This window comes from Podarcis cretensis (assembly GCF_951804945.1).
Source record: "Podarcis cretensis genome assembly, chromosome: 1".
NCBI classification, from domain to species: domain Eukaryota; kingdom Metazoa; phylum Chordata; class Lepidosauria; order Squamata; family Lacertidae; genus Podarcis; species Podarcis cretensis.
In genome coordinates, this window is record NC_137170.1 from 36,353,536 (window position 1) to 36,379,191 (window position 25,656).

Here is a 25,656-nt window from a genome sequence, read left to right on the forward strand (position 1 = left end):
ATACAAGTGCCATCAAACAAATTTCTTTTAAGTACGTTTTGATTGTTTAGGAAATTCTGCTTGATTCATTGGTATGCAACCTGAGTGACTTTGGCATAACTACTCCTGTCAAATTATGGGCTTTGAAATATACATACAAATACATTATCTTTAAATTACTTGAAAACAATTAAATTTCTTGCATTGCTAGCCAATGAGTAGCACCTGTATTTATTCCAGCTTGACTCCAGCAGTACAGTATAATAAATAAGTCAAATAATAAGCGCAGAATTTATGCCTCTTTACATGTTTTTTGTCTATAAAGCTATGATTATCTAAGCATGACATTTTTTAATTTCTTGGTGCCGCTCCTTATGCTGGGTTAAGTACTTTAAAAAATGTTTGTTCTTTTAAAAATGTAGTTCAGGGTGCTGCTATTTAATCCCTGTTCCTGTGTAATTAGTAATGCATAGTATACTTCTTTTCCTAAATTAAAAACACTATTAAAATTCCAGTCATATAAAACAATATGAAAATTAAGTTATTCTGAAAGGAAATTATAATAGGTTACAGATTGCTTATATCATTACTGAAATGCTGGCATCTATCACAATGTCTCCCTGGAATAAAAAATGTGGGTTTGGCAATAATCTCTTAAAACATAGCCATTATTTTAAAGCTTCTGCTATCCCAAGTCGAAACTAGCTGGCAGATACCGGAAGATTTTAGGAGAATGGAAAGTATTGGGGTAAAGGATTAAGAAAACAACAACTATTTAGATCCATCTTGCTACTTGATAAACAAATTGTATGTATTGTTCTACCAGGTGTAACATTCCAGTTTTCTCCACAGGATTTTTTAAATAAAATTAATATTTGGTAGTCACTGTACTGTTTTTGATGTCTGCAAAAAACCTTTTTTGTTTAAGCAAGCTGGGTGGCGCTGTGGGTTAAACCACAGAGCCTAGGACTTGCCGATCAGAAGGTCGGCAGTTCGAATCCCCGTGACGGGGTGAGCTCTCGTTGCTCGGTCCCTGCTCCTGCCAACCTAGCAGTTCAAAAGCACGTCAAAAAGTGCAAGTAGATAAATAGGTACTGCTCCGGCGGGAAGGTAAACGGCGTTTCCGTGTGCTGCTCTGGTTCGCCAGAAGCGGTTTAGTCATGCTGGCCACATGACCCAGAAGCTGTACGCGGCTCCCTCGGCCAATAAAGTGAGATGAGCGCCGCAACCCCAGAGTCGGCCACGACTGGACCTAACGGTCAGGGGTCCCTTTACCTTTACCTACTCAGACATGTAATTTCATTATGTACATTTGCTTTAAAACTGTTGATTTGATCTATTTTAAATTTGTGTCTTCTTGTTTTTAAATTTTGACTCCAACAGTATGTTCTTATGGATACCTTTTATTGTTTTATGAGGTTTTTCTGATTAAACAGTCTATAAAACTTGTTAAATAAAAAATAAAAATAAAATTATGTTCCTCTCACCACATGACAGGACAATATAGACAAATGGCTTGCCTAGTGACTAGACTTACTACTTAACAGTCATCTTTAAACCCCTTGGCATTGCACAGTAAGCAATCTCACATTGACATAACTGCTATAATAAGTAATTTCAAAATTTGAAATGCTTGAATTTTCTTGATTCAGAGTAAAGTGAATTTTATTTCAAATATTTCTGCATGACTGCAAGTGACCATAAACACCTTGCCTTGCTTTGAAGATATTGTTGGAGAGCTGGACTCACCAGGCATGTTATCAAGATTCCCTGATTCTGGGAGTCAACTGGAAATAAGAGAATGGAGATCACTAAACAGTTTCTACTTTTTCATGAGAGGGCTAGAGAAAGGAGCCTTCAGTCAAAGAGTTTATTAGTAGGAACTGCAGGCTATTACTGTGTAGAGGTCAGTGACCCTTTCCCTTACCTGAAACCTTTTGGAGATGGCAGGATGTGACCTTCATCTAGAAGCAAACATGCAACTGTTGACTGGTTCGCCACTCCCATTGTTCTCAGCAGCCTGTACCATTAACAGGAGCATTTAACTAGTCCACAACCACATATGGTGCTGGTTGAAGCATCTCCTGCCTTCACTGCTGCCCTCCAACTTCTCTCTGTGTGTGTTGATGTTCAATCTGCCTGCTCAGTGGGACCAGATGCCCTCAGCAGGGTAGAGTCGGGTGTTATCAACATACCAGTGATGCTGCAGTACAAATCTCCAGATGACTTTTCCTTATGATTCCATGTTGATGTTAAAAATCATGGCGGGGAGTGGGAGGAACATGAACTCTTGTGCTTTCCCATAAGCTAGTGGCCATGAGAGATGTCCTGCCCTTCCCACACCATGGTCTGAAAACATTTGTCCAGGAAATACCAGAATCATTGTAAAACCAAGCTTTCTATGCTCAGCCCAGACAAGTGAACCAGAAGAATATGACAACTGCTGAGAGGTCCAGGAGAACTAAAAAAGTAGTAGTCCCTGTGACCATCCTCTGACTGAAGGAGTGTCTCCACCCCTATCGTTCAGCCCGGACACTGAGGTCCACCTCCGAGGGCCTTCTGCTGGTTCCCTCACTGCGAGATGTGAGGTTACAGGGAACCAGGCAGAGGGCGTTCTCGGTAGTGGTGCCTGCCCTGTGGAACACCCTCTCATCAAGGAAATAAAACAACTGCCTGACTTTTAGAAGACATCTGAAGGCAGCCCTGTTTAGGGAAGTTTTTAATATTTGATGTTTTATTCTGTTTTTTATCTGTTTTTAATTAGGAGCAGCCCAGAGCGGTTGGGGAAACCCAGCGGGAAGGGCGGGGTATAAATGATAATGATAATGATAATGATAATGATAATGATAATGATAATGATAATGATAATAATAATAATTGTCATCGACTAGAGCAACCAAGGCTCCTTCTGTCCTAAAACCAGGCCTAAAACCAGACTTGAATGGATCAAAATAAGAGGCATCATCAAAAACCACCTGAAGCTGAGATGCTACCACTTATCCCAGCACTGTGTATTATGAGTGGCACGTAGAAGGGTCTTTCACTTCATCAGTTGCCTTATTAATTAAATAATTGTCTCATCCTTTATTTCCACAGCAAGTTATAGTAAGGTTACCAGATTTTTTTTCAATGAATCTTCAATGAATTTTCAACTTCAATCGATTTTGTATGGGACTAATTTGTAAGTCCGGGGACTGTCCCCGGGAAATGGGGACATCTGGTAACCTTACGTTATAGCATCTAAATCATTACCTGGTTGGGTGGCTGAGATAGCTTTGGATCCAAGGAATCCCAGCTGTTTCCCTGTTCTAACTCAACCTGCCCACAAACTTGCTGCTGACCCGTTTTCTCCCCCCGCCCCCCACAATCAGCATTGGAATCTGTTGGGCCAGGGCATTGGAGGTTTCTCTGACCTGACATTAGATATCTGTGCCTGACATTGGAGAGGGAGACCTGATATATTGTATGGTCTTTGGGGCACCTTTCCAGGAGCCTTAGCATTGCAGCCTTAACCTTCAGAATGTCATCGGAATTTTTTGGTGTGGGGTTTTTTTGTTTTGTTTTGTTTTCATGCACTGCACGCTCATATAAACTATTTGTGATGTGTGCTGATTCTTGTTGCTAGTGCTAAAAGATAAAACTTTTAGTGATAAAAAATTTTAATGATAAAACTTTATAGCTTTTATTAGTTTACTGCTTACTTTTGATCTGTTTATATGGTTAGACTATAGGGACAATTAGGTCTAAAAATGAATGTGCAGGGATGCTTTTGCAGTTGGGTGGTCAGCCAGGTGAGATTCATTTAAAGAGTCTCAGGGACACTTCAAATGCTACATGTTAGTGAAGAACATGGGTAGGCAAACTAAGGCCCGGGGGCCGGATCCAGCCCAATCGCCTTCTAAATCTGGTCTGTGGACAGTCTTGGAATCAGTGTGCTTTTACATGAGTAGAATGTGTCCTTTTATTTAAAATGCATCTCTGGGTTATTTGTGGGACATAGGAATTTGTTCACCCCCCCAAAAAAAATAGTCCGGCCCCCCACAAGGTCTGAGGGACAGTGGACCAGCCCCCTGCTGAAAAAGTTTGCTGACCCCTGGTGAAGAAGGAAGTCTGGGAAACCATAGACAAATATGAAAGAGTGACAGTCATGCATGCACCTATATTTTCCTGTACTTGTTAAGTTTTAAAAACTGTTTTTAATATTGTATTTTACAATATTGTAACCCACCCTGGGACTTCAGAGTGAAGGGTGGGGAATAAACAACAACAATAACAACAACAAAAATGAACCTGCTTTAAGTCTAAGATGTGCATTTCACCCACCAGATGAAATTATGTGTCTGACAACAAGGGAGAAAGCCTTGTCAGTGCTGGCATTCCTATTACGTGACAAGTTATGAGCCCCCCCCCCCACTTAAAGTGATTCATATCTCAGTGTACTGAAAAATTAGATTTGTGTGATTTAAAACAGAGTGTGTGTTCATGAGTTTGTCTCAAAAAAGTGGTTATGTGAATATGCCACAGATGAAGTTAAATTCCACCTCAGTCACCTTCTTTGAAGTCAAGGCATATTGAGGGATTTGATCCAAGTCATACTCAGAGTACACCCAATGAAATTAGCAGACTTAATTGATGTCAGTAGTTCTACAATGAGTATGACTAATGTTGGGTATCATCCACAGTTGTAATCAAGATGCAGATTGGCTACTGTAACTCTATCCACACTGGCATATTGACTATGGTATAGGAAGCATTGTCTGCGCTGCAACAGTTAACAGGGCAACTCGACTCATATCGCAAAGGGACATCTCAGAGTGCTTGCTTGCTAGATCTGACAGCTCAAAAAGAGGACATGACTGTATCAAAAAAAGGTGTTGTCGTAGCACAAAGCATAGGAACACAGAGCTGCTTGCTCCCTCCCCCATTTCCCTCTTATGTATGCTAAACTTATGCAACAGTAATTCATGACTTTAGTTCCTAAAATCACACAATGAGTCTTCATTAAGCTGGATGTTGTATACGGAATTCAGCAATGAATACAATGAGACAGTTATAAGGAGTTAAGACGTAAGGCTGGAATTATTCCGATCCTTGTAAATGCTTATGTACAGAAAGATTTATCCGTAAAATTAAGTTCTACGAATGAAAAAAGCAGCGTCTCCATACAAATGTGCCGGAAGTCTTTACAGTGCCCCAAAATTCTTTGTTGTTTTTGCTGCAACACAGACTAACATGGCTACAAATGGAAAGAAATGTGTGCCTGGCACACGGGCTTAAGACATACACTTGCTTAATATTTTAGTTTACTCTAAAAAGCAGCCCTAGTACCAGTGCTGTGGTGCTGTTGTTGTGTGTGTGTTTTATTACCTTAAAGTATTGCAGTTGTTTCTCAGCATTCATTGTTCCTTCGCTTTCTTGCCTCAGACAGGAATTGAAGATAAAAAGCTCAGTATCTCTCAGCCACCCTTTCAGCTCTTTGATCCTGACCTCCAGCTGCCTTACCAGGCTTCCGCTTTCAGGCGAAAGCAGGTCACGTGCGCCTAGCCCACTGTGTCCTACCATTGTGTCTTGCATCTTCTCTCCTAGGGTTTTCTAATGCAACAGAGAAAGAAACCGTAGATTAATCTTACGTTCCAAAGCATACACACCTGATACCTGACTATCTATATCATTAACTCTATATAACCAATATTACAATTGCTTTTGTATATTATTTACAGTGGAATCCTACGCTTGTCTACTCAAAAGTAAGCCCTTTGGAGATTAGTGGTGTTTACAAGAAAACAGGTATAGAATTGTAGCTTAAGCATCTTATTCTGGGTGGACACAGGCAACCCCTTAGCTAACCTATATAACCTCTTGATAATCCAGTTGTATGAGTCCATAAAGGTAAAGGGGCCCCTGACCATTAGGTCCAGTCGTGACCGACTTTGGGGTTGCGGCGCTCATCTCGCTTTATTGGCCAAGGGAGCCGGCGTACAGCTTCTGGGTCATGTGGCCAGCATGACTAAGCCACTTCTGGCAAACCAGAGCAGCACACAGAAACGCTGTTTACCTTCCCCCGGAGCGGTACCTATTTATCTACTTGCACTTTGACGTGCTTTCGAACTGCCAGGTTGGCAGGAGCTGGGACCGAGCAACAGGAGTCCATAGAGAGAACTAAATTAACATGGGATGAGTACTCTCACTCGAAGGAATATTAGCCTGACCAAGTTTTAGCAAGAATTCTGCACCATATAGGGTGCATTTGTCTGGTCAAATGGTCATTGCAACCCATGCTCTGCTATCTTAATATATGACAAAAGACTTCATTTGGATTTGTCCGACGGATTGTAAGATTCTTTGGCTTGGATCAGCATAGAATTCCTGCTTTCTCCTTCCTACTGCAGATCCCTTTCACCGCTGAGCAGCCACTCCCAAGGGCTGGAAGACCTTCCAAAGTGGTGTGGGATGTGCTGTAGGTGGCTGCAGCACTAGGGAACAACAGGTGAAAATTGGAAAACCACACAAGTGCTGTCCCTGCAAAAGCATTTTGTATCTAAGACTGCAATCCTAACCCCCCTGGGACTAAGACTATTGAATTCAATAGGATTTATTTCTGAGTAGACATGGTTGGATTTGGGCTGTTTAAGCCGATAATTTCTTAGCAGCACATATAAACAAGACGTTGCAAATTGTTTAGTGACGATGACTTCACTTGGCATTAATCTGAGTTTGATGTAATTGGTGGGGATATGAGCAGGTGGGAGAAGGAATTTTTAGGAGAGGAGTCCTTTCCTTCTGTAGGGCACTTTGGAACTGAGAAGTTGCCATTGGAGTCTTCGGTAGTTACTGGCAATTTTGGATCGAGTTGAAATGCTATTATGGTTGTACCTTGGTTGTTGAATGCCCTGGAACTTGGACGTTTCGGCTCCCAAACGCCGCAAACCCAGAAGTGATTGTTCTGGTTTGCAAACGTTCTTTTGGAACCTGAACGTCTGATGGGGCTTCCGCAGCTTCTGATTGGCTGCAGGAGCTTCCTGCAGCCAATCAAAAGCCACGATTTGGTTTCCAAATGTTTTGGAAGTCGAACAGACTTCCAGAATGGATTCCATTTGACTTCCAAGGTACAACTGCATTCTCATATGAATGTAAGTTTGCCAACGCAGCCCTAAGCAACTGTTTCATTAATGCCATGATTCCCACTTGGAAAGCAGTGCCTTCCTCCTCTCCTCTTCCTCCTCCTGCACACAAGTTTCGCCCTCCACAAATCTGCTCCTAAAGGTTGGGGGAGGAGGGGGAAGTCCTGTCGCACAAGTTGAAATCCTTGCGCTAATGGAATGATTACTTAGCCCCACATTAGATACAAGTCATAGTACTTTGCAGGTATCTCCTCATACTATCCACAGATCCCCTGGTTTATGAGGATGTTGAAATGGAGGACATGGGAGCGTAGCAAAGTAGAGTGCAGCTGGCACTCACCTTGTGCCAAAGCTGGCTAACTGTGGCCTTGATCATTTTAAAACAGCTGTGTCAAGACAATGATGTTACAAAAGAAAATTTTCATCTTTGCTGTCATTGCATATGCAAAGCAGAGTCTGGCACAGGTTTTTTTGTGTGTGTTGTGAGTAAGTGAAGTCTGGTGCAGATTTTATGCACCTGATTGACTATTTTTTTCTTTGCTTACTGTAATAAATTTGTTATTTATTTTGCAGATAAAATTGCTTGCCTTTAGCTCGACTTGGAGCTAGCTTAGATAATAGCTGGAATATGAGGTAAAGGGTCAGTTTTCCTTTGTTTTGTTTTGCCTACAGAGGGAAGAGGTTATGACTGTTACGTGTTGGGGCTGTGCGAGCAATTACTTTGGAACAGGACCTACGTCTGCCAAGGAGGCAGATTCTTATCTGGCTGCATTAATCAATACATCTCTAAAGGATGGCAGGGTTAGGATTAGCTCCGTTCAAGTCAGTGGGATGGCTGTGGACTAAGTGTGTTGATAATTTACAGCCTTAAAATAAGCTTTGAAACACACACTGAATTAAATCAACAGATACTCATCTATTCTAAAGCATTGTGTAAACAGTGTGTTGGGTAGATCATAACAGAGGAAAACAACATATTCTTGGCAACACCGTTCTATTTTGATGGTTCAAATATTGATAATTTGAAGGCTCTCAGTGGAATCCAGCTTTAGCTATTGTTTTTATGCTGTAACAAAAGTAGCAGCAGGAGGTGAAATCAATGCCCTTGGAGGGTAGGGTCACAAAAAAGAATTTATTGCCACTTTTTTTGTTCTGGAACAGTTTGCAATCATAAATTCTTCATAAACAGAATACTTCAGAGAATGGTCCGTCTTCATAAATATACGACAGAGGACATCAATTTCATTTAATTCACAATTTGTGTCAGCACAGCAGATGCCAATGCCTGCCTTGATAGGGTTGTTTAATATGCAATTGAGACAGAGTAATATTCAGCACAGGGGACAAAATTTCACAGATTAAACTGTACGCACCACTGACATTTCATTCTAATGTATTTCCATTCCACACTGTTCACCTTAGATGAAAGTAATATTAAAAACCATATCTCTCTATTTTACTATTGTTAGAAGTTAAAATCCTTGTCTTAAATTTTTTTCCATGCCAATTAAAATGTAATCATGCCAATTAAAACAGTATGCCTAGTGTTGTTAGTTTCTGCAGAGTTTTGTAAATTAAATTAAAGAAAACTCAATCAGAAACTTCTTATTATACATGAAATTTCATTTAAGAGGAAAAAAACAACTTTTGGATAAATGCAGAAATTAATTTGAGAAAGTGATATAGAATTGCATCTTGATCTTAACATGCAAAAAAACGAAAGGGTCTTTGAAATCCATTTTAAATGTCAGGGTAATGTTTTATTTATGTTTAAAAAATCTGATTACTGGGTGATGGGGAAAAGTTGATTAGTTGGTCATCCAGCTGATCATCTACGATACAACAGTACGCAGAAGTTTAGCATTGTGCTTGAAGTTAAGTTGATCAAACACTCAACAAGATACCAAAAGAGATGATTCCATATGCCTGGGGGGATTTGAGCCTGAGGGCGCTTCCATACTTTCACTTGGCCTGTATTCTTAATGGCTTGCGCACCAATTAATTCCCCCATGTCTGAGAGCTTTTTATACTGGCCTCTGGCTTTGCCATAGGTTCCTTGCGGAAATCCGATCTGGCTAGAGGCACAGAAAATCTGAAGAGAAATTTAGCCCTCTTGATAAACCAATTTTGGAAGGGCTCGTGAACAGCTTTCTTCAAAGTTTACATGGGTTTGTGGGCAGGGGGCGGTCTCCTCGCTTCTCCTTTCTGTCCACCCCATCCCCTGTCAGTTTTTCATTACGGACTGTTGAACTGTACATTTCTGGTTGATATTGCCTTGGCTTGGACATGGGGTTTTCCTCTCATTCCCCAAATAACCCTGTTGTGGGGACAGGGGTGGGGAGAGAAAGTTCACACCTATATTCTGATTGTATGACATCTCTGCATAACACAAAACTTGTCCTCTAAAAAGTAAAAGGACCTGGCATCTGCACGCAATGAAGAGGGAAGGGAGAAAGAAGGACCAAGCTCAGAGCACCTTTAGCAACCTCTCCTAACAACAGGAAGAGATGAGGAGGCAACAAGTCCTGAAGGCCTAGAGCAGGGGTAGGCAACCTAAGGCCGACAGAGGGATCTCTGCTGGAGTGAACTGGCCCAGGTGAGGTAAACCTTGCTAACTCCTGGCCTAGAGCATCCTTAGCAACCCCTCTTAGCTATACAGTAGCTGCTTTGAGAACTCTGGGAAGCACAGAGGGCAGAGCAAGGCAGATACTCACAGACAAAGCACAACCCAAGAGTGGGCAAAGAAACATGGGTTTTCTGAAGAGGGCTCCAAGTTAAAAAAATATAAAATGTTAATTTTTCAGTTTGATTATTGTGCATTTTTTGTTTTCTTTTTTCTTTTCTTCTCTCTCTCTCTCTCTCTCTCTCTCTCTCTCTTTATTTACATAACATACATCTATTCTAGATTTTTTGACAATTTGATTATGTATACTGTAATAATGATTTTAAGTCTAGAAATATCTAATGTAAGATTAGTTGGTTTTTTGTTTGGCTTTTGTATATAAAGTTTGTTTAATAAATATTTTTTAAAATAGAAAATGCACAAGGCATGGGCCCACTGAACACAGGCAGAATTAGGGGAACACAGCTAGTTTGATCACACTGGGCATGGAACCTTGGGGTTGCCGCAAGTACGATGTAGAATGGAAGGCAAAGGGTGATGGGGTGCTGAATTTTGCCGTCGCACTGGGTGCCACTGAAATTTGAGACCCCAAGGTCTGCCACTGCACTAAGCAACAAAAGTCAACATTTTGCTGGCAAGTGTGGATGAACTCAGTCTTTCAGGAACCACCCACCTCCCATGTCACATGGCAAACCACTTTTGAAATGGAAAGGGCTTCTGGGCACACAGTTCCTTCTGAGGGTATATGTGCGCAAGCTGGAAGTCCACTTCTGTGCATGCATTACCCTCTCTGAACCAATGCATTTTCCTAAAAATCACATATTTAGACTAAGGAAGGGATGGGGAACCTATGGCCCTTCAGTTGTTGTTTCACTATGACTACAACTCATTCCTGATCATTCACCATGTTGGCTCAGTTGATGGGAGCTGAATTCATCAACAGCTGGAGGGACACATGTTGCAATCTTTTTATAGCGTGCTAATCTATTACCTCTATTAAAAATACTCCTTATGCCTGAATTATTATTATTTATTATTTATGCAGGATTCATTATTGTTTATTGTTTAAAATATCACATTCTCATTATTATTATTTCACTCGATTATTATTTAAGCCATTTTGGCACCTTTGATTATGAATGAAAACAATTAAGAAAACAAATGGATAGTCGAAATAATCCAATGCACAACAATGCTTCTTGCATCATGCATTAGTGGTGTCTGGGTAAGAGAATCACTATGCTGCATCTTTTCCCAGATTCTTGTATCTCATGTTTGGTTGAGACTGAACTCATCATAGCATGAAATGAATTATGGGAAACTTATTTCGTTGTTTTTGTCAAATACGAGCTGAATACAGCAGAATGAAACTTACCCAGACTGCATTCTTACTCAGATCCAGGACTTCAGATTTGTACTAAATTTGCATATTTGTTTTTCAGCCATCAGTGTGACCTGAAATATGTAGTGACATCCCCACTTTTCATCTTAAGGGTATAGTAAATAGTTAAAGAGTAGATGTCTCTAACATGTACCTTCAGAATAAATTCTATTAACATTCACTCAAGCATGACAGTCTGTGTATATCAGATATACTGTATTAGAGTTGACTTGGTGCATACCCATAATACATGGCATATTTTACTTACATTTTTTTCTGCATTAAAGAACTAAAATTATTAAAGTCAGACAAGAGACAAGCAGGGAATAAAAAAATCAACAGACAAGGGAAATACTATGTGTGTATTTTTTTTTTGTAATAGCATGAGTGGCTTGTTTGAAATGTATGTAGTGAATTGAATGAAAGAGATATTTGTGCTTCAAATTAGAAATCAGGCAGACAGCATACTTCAAGACATAAAAAGTACACACAACCCACGAACAGTAATAAAAATGCAAATACCCCAAGCAGTTCCCATTTTTCATTAATTGAATCCACTTTTTCAAGGAGATCGCTGGGTAGTAAAACACCACTTCTCTTCAAAGCTTCAACTTTACTCAGCAATTCCATCTTTTTGGGGTGCCTGATTGACATTTCTACACTGTACCTCTAAAATGAGAATTAAAAACAAAGTTGAGTTAGCTACTGAAAAAGAAAAAAGAGTCAATTAGCATGTAATCTGAAAAAGCAAGATGCTTAAATACAGTGGCAATCTCTTCTGTTAATATTGTATATTGATATGGCTCCTAAGTGATTTTTAACACTAGGCTAACAAAATATTGTCATAGACATGGGCTGGTGAGGGTCTCCTACCTGCATCAACAATCTGCTTCAACAGTGTCCTTGGATGCATCAATTTAGCTTCTCCCTTTCAAATCATGCCAGGGAGAAAATGGCAACTGTTCACTTGCACCAAAGAAAGAAAATGAGTGCAGGGAGGAGCACCTTTGGGACAGGACCTGAATGTTCTCCAGTCCCTTGAAACCCCAGTATTTGGAGTAAAGCAGATTTTGTCATGCCCCCTAATAAGCTTTCAATTTGCAATCTGTTTCCTTGGCTGGAATCCAAAGAGAGATTTTAGAGTGGTATTTCCCAACCTTGTAGCCCTCTAGATATTTTGGACTACAAATTCCATAAACCCTGTGGCTGTGCTGGCTTGGTTGAAAACAGTGCTTTTTCCCCTAGAAAAATAGGTGCTGGTACTCACTGTGAAGTTGTTACAAGAAGTGCCACACTTTTTAAAAACAACAAAAGAGGTTCCGGTACTGCGTACCCTTTGAATATGAAAAAAGCACTGGTTGAAAACATCAAGAGGGCACCAGATTGTGGAAAGCATTTTGGCCCATAGATCTCATTTCATATAAGAATCTCCCTTGGGAAGTGCTCTGAGATTAACAAATGGTTGCTAAGTGATACTGTGGATAGGGAGGGCACAGTTGCTGTCTGAGAAAATCAAACCAAAGTTGGTACTGATCATGCCAATCCCAATAAGGGACAGTGGCATATTCCTGCACTGCATTGGGTTGGACTAGAAGATCCTCAGGGTCCCTTCCAACTCTACAAGTCTATGAAGAACTAGCTGTGCACTTATTTCAATCTTAGCTTTTGTCTGAGAGACTCCAATAAGGGCCTATGACCCCCAAGTGACCCCCAAGTCATCATCTGCATATAATGGCTCTTGGTTCTATTTCTTGGTCACACTAGAATGTGAGAAAGAGGGAGAATCCAGGAACTGGTTGGTTGGTTGGTTGGTTGGTTAACACAGTATTATTCAATATCGAGTCTTCAGATTTGTTGGACTACACCTCCTATCATTGCACATCCCTGACAGGGATGGTGTATATTGGAGTCCCGCAATATTTGGGGGCCCAAGGCTGACAAAGGCACATTTTGCTCTGCCTTTCCTACAGGGCTAGCAATAAAAGGAAATGCAAATTCTATGGAGAGAAAAACCAAATGCAGAAAATATCCTATATGCAATTGTTTGAAACAAAATAAAACATAAAACATCATCATTAAAAACCACCAGCAGAAAACATTCACAGTAAAACCAACTGCGAAACAAAACAATATAATGAAAGGTAATTAAGAGTCAAAGGCTTTCCTAAGAAAGGAATTGTTTGCCATTTGGCTGAAAGCCAGGAAAGAGGGGACAAGATTAGCTTCTCTCAGGAGCGAGTTCCACAACCCAAGATGGCATTCTCCAGATGGACAAACAGGAGAAATGGACAGAACCAAAGGTGGGTCAGGGGCTGCCGCTTGCTGTGAGAGACAGGAGAGAAAAAACACAGCCCTCCTTCTGTGGCTCCCAGTGGCAGTGGCAACAGGGGGAGAGCAGGAAGGCTTGAAAGCCCATCCCAACCTTCTCATTTGCAGTCCACCTGCTGGGGCCAAGGAAAGAAAGCTGATTTGGGGTGATCTGTGAGGGAGGAGGTGGGTTTGGCGTGATTTCTGAGGAGAGGTGATCTCAGACTCATAATACATTGACCACTACAACAAGAAATGGGTGAAGAAAGAGGCTTGCATACTGCAAGGGACCTCTGGGCAGTGCAAGAAAGAGCCATAACTCAGTAGTGGAGAAACACATTGCACCCACTCCATGTCCTCTGGGAAGGCCTGAGCTTTCCAGGTCTCGGAGGAGGACAGGTTGCATCCCCTATTAAGTATAGAACTTAATATTTTCACAATAGTACTGAGTAGAAGCTATTATTTATATGATGGAAAGGAAACATATTTACTCAGGATCAGGGACACTGTTGGGCTTGAAGGGACTGGGCAGGGTCAGCCCGACAGATTTTTGCTGCCTCAAATGGCATCCACCCCACCCCCAAATTGAGGTGCATAGTATCACAAGATTTGGTAAATTATTCTGGCAGCTGAAGCAGAAAATGCCTCTTCCTAGCAGTAAAAATTTAATGCTGGATCTGGTGCAACACTAAGGAAAAATTTCTCCCCACTCCTACCATGCAACCCCAATCTACCCTGGGTTTTCCCCAACCCTCTGCAGTAGATTTGGGGTGATGGCACAGGGGTCACACGGGGCAGGGGGAATCCTGTCGTGCCAGCACTAATCCTTGCACTAGTGCAACTATTTAGTTGCAAACACTTCACAAGAAGAATAAAAACATAACAATTTGCTGCTCTTTTCTGACACCCCAAATTAGCTGCCTGGGGTGACCAACTTGCTTTGCCTTGGGATATGGCTAATCCTAGGGCTGGCTTGTTTTATGGTGTGTGTGTGTGTGTGTGTGTGTGTGTGTGTGTGTGTTTTCCGCTTTTGCCAACAGTCCTGTTAATCACAGCCAGTTTAGTTTGTCTCATAGAACTCCTGCGTGTGCTCTCTCCCCCCCTTTTCCTCACACTTCTTCCTGTTCTATATTTAAAATGGGCTTCAAGAAACAGTGCCAATATGTATTTGAATACTAGTATGAAGCACAATTATCCCAAAAGCATTTAGAAGGCCTACATAAATCACACGTAGCTATTAGCAAATTGCATGCTAAACATTATGCTTCCTTCCCTTGAAACTCATTGAAGTAAGCTACTACTGTTGCTGTTGCAAGGGAGGGTGGGTGGTGTTGAAAAAGGCTAACTCTAACAAAGTCAGACTACAATAAAGAATGTTTAAAACATGGGTGCTTTTGCCAGATCCATGAACAGTACTCTGACAAAACAAAACAAAACAAAACAAAAAACTACAATTGGAGAGTACTTAACAGAAAACAAGAAAGGTGTGAAATCACTGTTTCAGCTAATAGATCCCCGGCATTTGCATGAATATGTTTGCATATTGTTAGTTTCATATTTTAATCTTTCATTTGCACTGCACATGAACACCATTTATATTTTGCCAACTTCAAATATTAGTCATTTGTGGATCACAGAGCAAAATGTTTTAAATGAGGTGATTTAACGCATTACTCATTATTAATGAACACTGATCAGGTGTTGGTGTATCCAAAATAAGCATGAATATGCATAGCAAGCAAGCAAAGGATTGTCTAGATTTATACCAGGAAGTTGTCTTTCTGATATGTGAAAAGAAACCAGGAGATGTTGTTTCTCATAACGTGCGTTAACAAGAGGCAATCAGGTTTGGAATTATGGGACTGGATCACACAGCAGATAACCGTTTCCCTTGGCTAAAATTGCCAACAAGTACGCTTGTTGGCTCTATATGATTGCCTTTTCAGCTGGAAAGGGTGACTAGAGGAGATTACAATCTGCTTTATGTAATCTGATTTCTATTTAAAGATGATATAGCTGAAAAGGATTTACATAATTATTTCTGTAAGTATGCATAATATCATGGGAAATCTAAGTCCATTTCAGTGAGGCACTGAAACCCAGTTTGTGGGGTTTTTTTGAAAGTGAATTAATAGACTAAGGGAGTCCTCTAGCTGCCTGACACTGTTGTGGACTTGGCTAGTTAATATTTTTCACCTGCGATAGGCTGGGTTCAGCTGCTGTTGACTAAAAAAAGCATTTTTGGCGACGCTCGTTGAGTTGGAGAAGATCAATAACAGAACAAAACGGCTAGCATATGCTTCCTAACAATAATGTTCTAGTTATCCTAAAGACTTAATATGTATATCATTTAATTTTTCTGCTAAACAAACTGGTTCTGCTATGCAGCGTAGCAGCAAGTCTCGGTGACAGATGCTATGAAAGATGATTACATTAAAAAATAAATAAGTTAGGCTTTCTGTATGCTTTCAGCCTTCCTCACTATGTAACCTACTGTATAAACAGCATGATGAAAGATGGTGATTGATAGAAAATGTATTATACAGTGGCAGAAAGGAAAAGCTGGAGAGAAAAAAATCCATTTGATTGCGAGACATAACGGTTACGAAAAGAACAGCAAGTATTTTGTTTCAAGGTACAGAAATTAAAAGCAAAGTTATTTGTGACAATGTGGAGAAGGAGGTTACTGCACTGCTGAGCTGAGGTTCTGATAGAACTATGTGGCCTTGCTAATGTCTGTTGCCTTTGCCTGCCACCTTCACACTCAGGAAAAATTAGCTACCCAGCCTCTATCAGTGCTGCACAACCCTAGCTAGTAGGACTTCTTTATGCTGTGGTGAGAAGATAATTTAATCTTCATATTCATTCTAGCCTTGGTATTAAGTGAGCAAAGGCTGCTCCATTGTGACAGGCTGTGAATGTTATGATATAGATTGCTGTTCAATAGCTTAAAAAAAAAAGATTAAGAATTTTAAAAGTCACAGGATTTCCCCTTTCTTTTCTTCCCTATCACTCCAGCCAACAATGGCTGCAATAAAAAAAAAAGATTAATATTTAATTTTCTACTGCACCTGCCTGAGGGGGGATTTTAATGCCTTAAATGTTTTTTACATTGCAGTTAACTGGATGTATCTATGCACAAACAGATACTTGTTATTGATTTGTGTGGAAAGAAAAAGGCAGCAACAGTATTTGAGTTCAGGAATTTCGACTTCCCCCTTCCCTTACCTCTGCCTCCTCTTCTCCCTTCCCCCTCCCAATACTTTACTTTAATTAAAGAACAGTACCTCATTCATATTGGTTAACTCCACAAAAAGTTTTTTTTTTTTTTAAAAAAGAAACTCTGTGTGTCAGAATATAATTAAGAAATTTGTAAAAGATTATCTATAAAAACTTATACAGCCTGCTTCCTGAAGTTTTCTGGTTCTGCTTTTTAGAAGTAAGTGTGTGTGTGTGTGTGTGTGTGTGTGTGTGTGTAAAATCACACCCCAAAATTCTGTCCAAATAGAGACTGGAACAATGCTTTGAAACAGCATTAATTGTCACCATGGAAACCAGAAGAATAAGCCATTTTGAAACTGGCCTAGAAGGCGCTCATTGAGCAACGAAAGCTTTTTCCCCCTGCCTCCCTCTGTTAAGGAACGAGATGCCTAGTCACTGAGAGGTCAAAGAAAGAAATCATCGCGTAAGGTTTGGAGGTGCCAGCTTCCTGGCAAATGGTATTAATTATAATAATAATAATAATAATTAATAATAAACATGATCAACTCTATACCTTCCATAAAGATACTAAGACTTCATTGCATAGGCTTCCCGAAAGAGAAATGTCACAAAAATGCTCAGGGCCAGGATACATATTCCCTCCCTGGAGTGAAACGTTAGGGCAATATTATGCACCCCTTGCTCCTAAATCTCCCTGGGAATGCTGTTGTAATAAAACTTCAGAAGAGGAAAGGGGGGTGGGGAGAGGAAGGCTGCGCGATGGAATTCAAAATAATGCTCTAAAAGCACACACAGAGATTAAGACATCCATTGTAAGACTTTTGTATGGTGCCTCTGTTGGTTATAGTGAAAAGAGACGAGACATACTGAACACACAGGGATAGAAGAATTAAGCCAATGACCATTTCTCCATTACTAGAAGCAGGTTATATATTATTTGGATGGTGCCTCCTCTTTTTGACATTTTATGCATTTACCCAACGCATTTAGGAATTAAGTGAGATGCTTTAGGTTTCGCTCAGTCCTTTATACTTCAAAAGTTTTTAAAGAGTTTCTCCTGCAGGAAAGCAAGTGCCAAACATAAACACACAAGCACATATTATTTGCAAAAACAAAACCCCCCAAACAAATAACAAACAAAAAACCACCCTCATCTCTACTGGCAATAAAAATGCCTATTTGTGGATGCCATGTGGATACACTCTCTAATGATATTCATAAATGTACATTGCATTAGAGCATACGCATGCCCGATATTGTGTCTGTCATCTGTCTACATATACACTCATACTGTGCTTTCTGGCTAGTGTTTGTACGCTTCATGCCTAGGCTTCATGGTGGCCCCTTAGGAAGCCCATGCCTAATGCCATTCATTGATGAACAAAGACTCCCTTTATTCCAAAGTCCAGGGTCCAAAGCTCAGCTGTATACATGCAGAGAGTGAAGGAATCTGCTAGAGGCCAGACTACCCTTCACAACGGCTCTTAGACATTCACCTTTTTCGCAATACTAAAGCGAGACATTTACAAACAGTCCGGAGGCTTGGTTATATTTCATACACAGTCAATACAAGCGGAGTGTCTGGATGGTGTTCAGCTCCTTGGATTAGTGTTTCGTCTAGACAAATAGCAGCCATTAGTTCTTGCAAACTTCTTGCCTTCTCTTACTATCAATTTATGGCAAATAATTGCACAGGGAAATTATAAAGACTCCTACAGTTGTCCTTGTAAATTAATAATAAGTTTCCTTGATTGGGATAAATTTGCTGCTGAGCCTTGAGGAAAAAAAAAATTATAATAAAAAAGTGCAATGTCATTTAAAATTGCCAGAACTCACACAGCAAATTACATCTGAGGCTAAGAATTCGTTTTCCTCTTCCAGTTTATTCCATTCACATGATCTAAAAATCACATTACTTTGGCCATGTATTGTTAATTGGACATAGATTGCATTATTTTTAATATAAATCAAACTACAAATATTAAAATGAATTGCAAATCCCCTAATAGAAGATCATAAAACAATCTTTTTTTAAAGTATCTCTCATTAATAATTTAATTCCAATTATATCACTCTGAAAACTCAAGGAGGAGACCAGTAACTTATTCCTATTTAGGTTCTCTTTTGAGAACAAATAATAATAAGGGCCAAAACAAAACAAAAAGAAAAACCCACAGCCTTATGTAAATAACCAAAGCTCAGTGATCCTGCTATTTATTGCAAAAATAAATAAATAAATAAATAAATAAAAGAAATGATTTTGTTTCAAGACCAATCCTTCCTGTTTTTCATCTTAGCCCCCCCCCCCCGCCCGGTTATGTCACCAATATAATTCTAGGGAAGAAAAGCTCTTCTGATAACTTGATGGACTCATTTTTATCTATAATAAAATATAAGATTTATACCAATCGCTCTGCTTTTTTGAAAGAAGGTGATCCAACCATTTAAATTTTTACTGTAACTGTAATATCTTTTGTGCCCTTTAATGAGTTTATATTAAATATTTAATACTGTTTAGGGCATATCCAGTACCACCAAAAACAGTTATATTCCCAGCAGTCCCACTGTTTCAGGCAGAAGGCTTGATTGATCCTCCTAGCCTGAATTGAGTAGAATGAAAAGAAGCAGTTGGAAAATAGCTGCAATCATTTAATGCAGATGACCTCTGACAGGCTCACAGCTCTTCTATCTGAACAGAAATTTGCATGGGGTCTCTGTGCAGAGGAACAATGTAACCTAAATGGTAGACAATCTTTATTCTAATGAAGTGGGTGTCAAGGTCAATGTAAAACTGCAATGATAAATGGTGCACCACTAGGCAAGAGAAGTTGCATAGGCATTGTACTGCTTTCACGTTAATTGAAGGCTGAAAATGCATGGAGCGAAGGGACAAGACTCTTCTCACCGTAATGTGTTAATGCAAAAAAATGTTTTCTTCAGAACTCTGGAGCACTGATATGAATCTTATTGCAACAACAACAGCAGCAGCACAAATAACAGTGGATTTTAGCCAACAGCAGTGGGGGTGGGGGGAGGGGGGAGAAGGGACAGGAGTTTTATTAGGATTCTTTATTTCTAGTCTAACAACTTCAACAATCCACTCAGAGTGCCAAAAGAATAACAAGTCTCCAGACACCTAATGTAATTCCCATGATCCTTTTGCTATTTAGGAGATCTGTCTTTAATTAGTTCCAAACAAGCAGCCTTTTAGACAACTCTTCATTAGATACCATTCCTCCTGAAATAACTGTACCAAAAAAAAAAAACCCCAGTTGTACTCCAGTGTTATTATTTTCCCCTAGCTTCGAAGTTTCCTTGTTAGTATACAGTTAACATCTCCAGGTGCCTTTTGTTCTGAATAAGAATTAGACCAGTAAAACTGGGTTTTGTTATGCAAAGGGTGGTATGCCTGGAGTGGGAACTAAAGTACAATCTGTTATTGCGGCTTTGTCAAAATGGCAACGCAGCTATAATTATGGCACTTCATCAGTCAATCAAGTAATTTGTAGAAGGCAGTACATTTTGGCCCATAAAAGATGAGAAAGACAGTAAGCCGCTTTTTAAAAACCCTTAACCGCTTGAGCCTGTTAAGGGTATATTATTGTTAGCTAATATGCTCATTAGGAGCCAAAAAAATTCAGCTTCTTTTATTCGTACAAGAAATTAAGTTGTACAACTAGATTTACAATATCCTAAAGTTTATGCACTATTTCCAAATGCACACCACAGAACCGTTGAACTATCTAAACTATTTAAACTGTAAAACTATTTAAAAATTGGATCACCACCCCCACTCCAGTAGTCAACATTTCATTCACGGAAATGCCCTCCGAATTTTCAAGCTGTTTGTTCATGTGTCAGCTTGAAATACATAAATGCAAAGCAATACTATGGAAATATATGTGTTTCTTAACACAGTAGCCCAAATGAGGTCAATAAAAATTGCCTCCACCATGACACAAGCTGGCCATAAACGTTGAGTATTTACCTGTCTTTATTAACTTAGGCTCTGTTCTTTTCCTACAGGTGTTAATAATGCCATTAATCACTCAATTAATTAGGTTCCAAATATTTATACATTTAACACATATTCTTAGGGTGGCCAATGGAGTCGTGCACTGCTGACATTGATATTTAGCAATTTTGAGTGTTCAAATCAGTTCACAAAAACTCCCTTAGAAATTATTACAACACCCCTGCAAGACATGTATCAATTATTATCATCATAGTGTGGAAAGTGGTGGTTAAACTGGGACTGGGTGGGAGATTGCAGAATACCTCAGCAAGGCCCTTGAGGATGGATTTGAAAGAGAGACCTCTAAACTTACATTATTAGCCCATCTCTTTTTTTCCCCTTTTAAGAATCGGGGAAGTATAACAGAGCTGGAAACACCCCCCTTATTCCCCCCCAATCTAGAACGTATTTACACATGAGTAAACCATATTTGTTCCCCTGGCACTTGCCTCTGAGTAAATGCAATTTAATTCCAGCCATACTGTTCGGTTCCTCAAATTTAGCAAGTTCGATATGGAACAGTGATTTGCATACAGAAATCTATTTCCATGATACTGCAATCAAGAGAATATACTTCTGTATATTTAAAAAAAGTATATTGTATAGAAAAACGTTACTGATGAAACTGTTTAAAAAACTGTACAGCTTCATCTGTGTGTGATTTGTCAGGTCTGAAGCTTTGACGTGCCCAAGGGGCAGACCCCAGCGGGGAGTAGGCTGCAGAGCTAAATAGCTGTGAAAGAAGTCTTAATGTAGGATGGAATTCAAACTAACCTTGACATGACCTCAGGAAAAATATGCAAAAAGTAAAATGAATGCACTCTGCAAGATACATCCTAATTTTGTGGCCAGGCTGGTTAGTTTCACAAACATAACTGAGACTTTAAAAGCAAAATAAGATATGAGGCAAGAAAGGGGACAGGAATTCAGAGTAAAAACTTAAGCAGGCATGATGCGTTACTGTGGAGGCATGTGAACAATTTGGAAGCAATCCAAATAAAAACCAACACTGAGCAATATTGTTGTCAGCCTGTCTATTCAGGAAAATTGTTTTTTTTAGGTTGAATATAAATGACACAAAGCCAAGATTACATCATTGTGGCTTTTAGCTGAACAAGCCCCACAGACCTACTGGCTGATGGTAGTTATTCAGCAACAAGGTTTTTAAATGCTTTCACCCAGCTTTATCACTATAAATACAGATTTTAAGCAAATTCACTTGTACAAATCTAGACTCCCGCTTTATTCCAGCGGTTGCCCACTTGAAGCAAATAAACCAACTTTATTTACAGTATAAATGGATATAGTGTCTTGGTTTAGTTTTGATATCTGTGTTTGTTTAATGTAAGAGGGAGAGGAAATCTATCCCAGCAGAACAGTCATAAATTGTCTAATTGCCTAGATGCGTGGGGATTTTAATTGATCGCTAATTTATGTCGAGATCCGGCTTCATGATCTTCAGGAAGACCGTTGCGGCAAACTGTTTGTTGCGCTAATAACTAATAAGGACGTATTGCCAAAGCACCATTACGATCAGTGGGCTGGTTTGGGTCCTTGAGCAGGTCTATAGATGCTCTGGTGCACAAGATGGCTCTCATTGTACCCAGCACTGCAAGTAGTGGCAGTGACATATGCATGTGCAGTTAAACAAAGAATGTGCCTCCATGTTGATGTGAATCATTGCCAGGAAGTAGCACCTGTAACCATGGATATGCTAGTTCAAAGGTTACTTCCTCTACACAGCTCTCCCCTACAGTGCTACTTGCATGGAGCAATTTCAATCATCCGAACAAGCCCAAAGACATGAGACAGTTTAATAATACTTTCATCAGAAGAGACGGACTCCTACTTTACCTGCAATGGCACAAACCACCGGTTGTGCTATCACAAGTGGCACAGGCTTGGAGCGTATTCTCATGAGTTTAAAAGGTTTTTATTGCTTTGTAATGCGAATGTAAAACCCATACTGGCCAAACTGTTCCTCCTTCGCATTACAAATCTGTTTTTTTCTTTGCATTACCAGTGGTCACACATTCACATAAATGGGGTGAGTGGGGCAAGGAAGGACAGGAAAGGCACAGAGGCAATTTAAAGCTCACATATGAAAACGTTCTCAGAGATTGATCCATTAGATTCCACAAATCTCTGCATTTTGTATTAATTCTCTGCAAATATTACTACCAAAGAATATCACCTCTATTTTCCACCCATTACACAGGCAGATTTTGCATGTTTCAAACACATACACAATATTCCTTATACCTTATTCAAATTGCCTGCATACATTTGCATGGTTTATGCAAATGTATTTCTTAACCTAGCTGCTGCGCGAGAGAAAATATATTTAAATAAGAAATAAAATAAATAATATGTGCATAGGGGCATCCTGACCCAAACTGAGCAACAAGCATTTAGGCCTACCCCAAAGAAGCTATTATGTCACATGCAGAGACCACTTGGGAATCATTGCTAACTATGGAAGTCACTTTATCCACAATTCACCTGAGTGGCTTGTAGGTTTTTCAAACAAGCTATCCAATGGAATGCTATGGAATGAGATATTTCTGCTACACTAGCATCTATTTAAAATATTAGAATTTTAAGGCTCTCGTGTTTTAAAAAACCACCTTGAACTTTTTCTTACCACTAAGATGTTTGCAAGTACCAAGCCTAGGCAACCAGATGTTTGGCTTTCAGTAACATTCATATTTGCAGAAACATGAAACTTTTGAGAAAGGAAATACATGCAATATGGATTATATTAGTGACTTTTTATCACTGAACTGATGTTTTCCAAAAGAAGAAAATGTTAAAAGTGAGACTCAATATGATGCAGATCTGAACATTTTAAAATAATTGCAGTGTTTAGTACCAAAAATCTGGTTTCCTGACTTGCTGGAACAGACCCAAAGAGCTTCAACAGCAGCACTAGGTACAAGAGTCCTAGCACTTTGGGGTGATAACATATTATTTCCCCCTGGCGCTGACAGCCAACCACAGCCCAAGTGATGACACAATAGATTCTTATCTATGCACTGGTGGTAGATTGCACAGACAATCATCGCATGCCTGTTCACATGTGGGGTGGGATTGGTTGTGCAACCTGCTACAACACAAATGCAGTAGGGCAAAATATAAATATTGCCTTCCATCCACCTTAGAACATTACCAGGCTTCCTCATGACTGTATTTTTCTACCTATGACATTAAGAAAATAAAAGCTAGAATTTTCCAATAGTCAGTATTGTATGAAAACCAGCATCCATCCCACTCACCCTAAAATGAAGATGTTCATAATCTGGGGATTAAAAAGCAAGCTCGTTAATGTTCTTGCAACAGGTATAATAGGAATGACAACCTGAAAAGACAGCCTGTAATGCAGATCAGTTTTGTGCTTTGTCTCCCCAAGACAAAAGCATTTCTCTCCATCAGATAGAGAGGTGGGGTAAGACTGTATGCATACATGCTGAAGTTGTAAGGAACTGACTCCCCAGGGATGAGTCTTGGTGCCATAAGATAGACCATAGGATAGGAAACAATGGGTGTATATTGAATTGTTGCATCCTATTTGTGCAGCAGGCTTCCTGTTGTGCAAATGGGACACAACCCTTCCTCTCCTCTTCTCTGCAGCCACCCACATGCCCCCAAAATCTGCTCTGGACGGCTAGCCTGTCAGAGAAATTTCAGAAATTATAGAATAAAAACCGACATGTCTTGAGAAGGGCTGAGCAAGTGAAGGCTGGAGTGTGAATGCTGTGTTTGCAAGAGAACCACAAGAGAAGGACAAAGTAGCCCATAAGCAGGAGAAACCGTTGGAGGAGGAAGGAGATGACGATGAAGGATAAAGGCTGTTGCTATGTCAGAAGGCCGTTGCTATGCCACATGACTTAGCCAGACAGAATAGCTGTTGTTTAGGAATGCTTAAAGTATAAATATTACTGTTTTTTTTTTTTACCCAGTACAGCACTTCCTTGCTGTCTAAAGCTGGGGTGGGCTTAAGTGGCGTCCATTGCAATGCTAAGTAAACACCCTGTTTTGCTGACCTCTGGAATCTGGATTTTATCCATCCAGACTGAACCCACAGATTATAGGGTAAGGTAAAGGTAAAGGAGACCCCTGACCATTAGGTCTAGTCATGGCCGACTCTGGGGTTGCGGAGCTCATCTCATTTCATGTGGCCAGCATGACTAAGCCGCTCCTGGCGAACCAGAGCAGTGCACGGAAACACTGTTTATCTTCCCGCCGGAGCGGTACCTATTTATCTACTTACACTTTGACGTGCTTTCGAACTGCTAGGTTGGCAGGAGCAGGGACCGAGCAACGGGAGCTCACCCCGTCGCAGGGATTCAAACCGGCGACCTTCTGATCGGCAAGTCCTAGGCTCTGTGGTTTAACCCACAGCGCAACCCACGTCCCGACTGAACCCACAGATTATTATTATCCAGACTGAACCCACAGATTATTGGGTATTGAACCCCAATATTACACCAACAGGGGAACCTTTGGAGCACATGGTGTTTGTGTGGGTGTTTGCAGGAGGGAGGAGAGGAAAGGGAGTCTGCTGGTGAGACACTGAACGTTGCCCATTAAAATTTACTACGTCTAGTTAAGAACTGCCAGGTCTGGAATCTACATGCCAGTTTGGACTCATGATGTGGACTCAGTTCATGTGGACACAATCTGAATTTGCAGCAGATCCTCATAATTAGGGCTTAAGGCTGAAACTGATGCACAGGAGCTCATCTTGAGGAGTTTCAAGGTAAGAAGATGACAAGCTGATGACATGCAATGGCTGGAAAGATTCAGCACAGGACAGATTAAGCATGAAGGTTTCCCAAATGCCAAGCAGAAAGAAGTACTTTATAGGCCAAAAAGGAAGGAAGGAAGGAAGGAAGGAAGGAAGGAAGGAAGGAAGGAAGGGAGGGAGGGAGGGAGGGAGGGTTGGAAGAGGACTTCAAACTGGAAGAATAGAATTGTAGAGTTGGAAGGGAAGGATGCCAAAATTAAA

General features: G+C 40.2%; 1 protein-coding gene across 3 annotated transcripts in view; it reads right to left on the bottom strand.

The window, feature by feature from the left end:
- Positions 1-25,656, bottom strand: part of AKAP6 (A-kinase anchoring protein 6) — a 251,417-nt gene that overhangs the window by 31,515 nt on the left and 194,246 nt on the right. For all 3 annotated transcript variants that reach the window (XM_079954227.1, XM_079954226.1, XM_079954225.1), the window contains exons 10-11: positions 11,627-11,773; positions 5,347-5,571 (exon numbers count right to left, since the gene is read on the bottom strand). In XM_079954227.1, the coding sequence (XP_079810353.1) occupies positions 5,347-5,571; positions 11,627-11,773 (372 nt within the window). The remainder of the gene's footprint in view (positions 1-5,346; positions 5,572-11,626; positions 11,774-25,656) is intronic.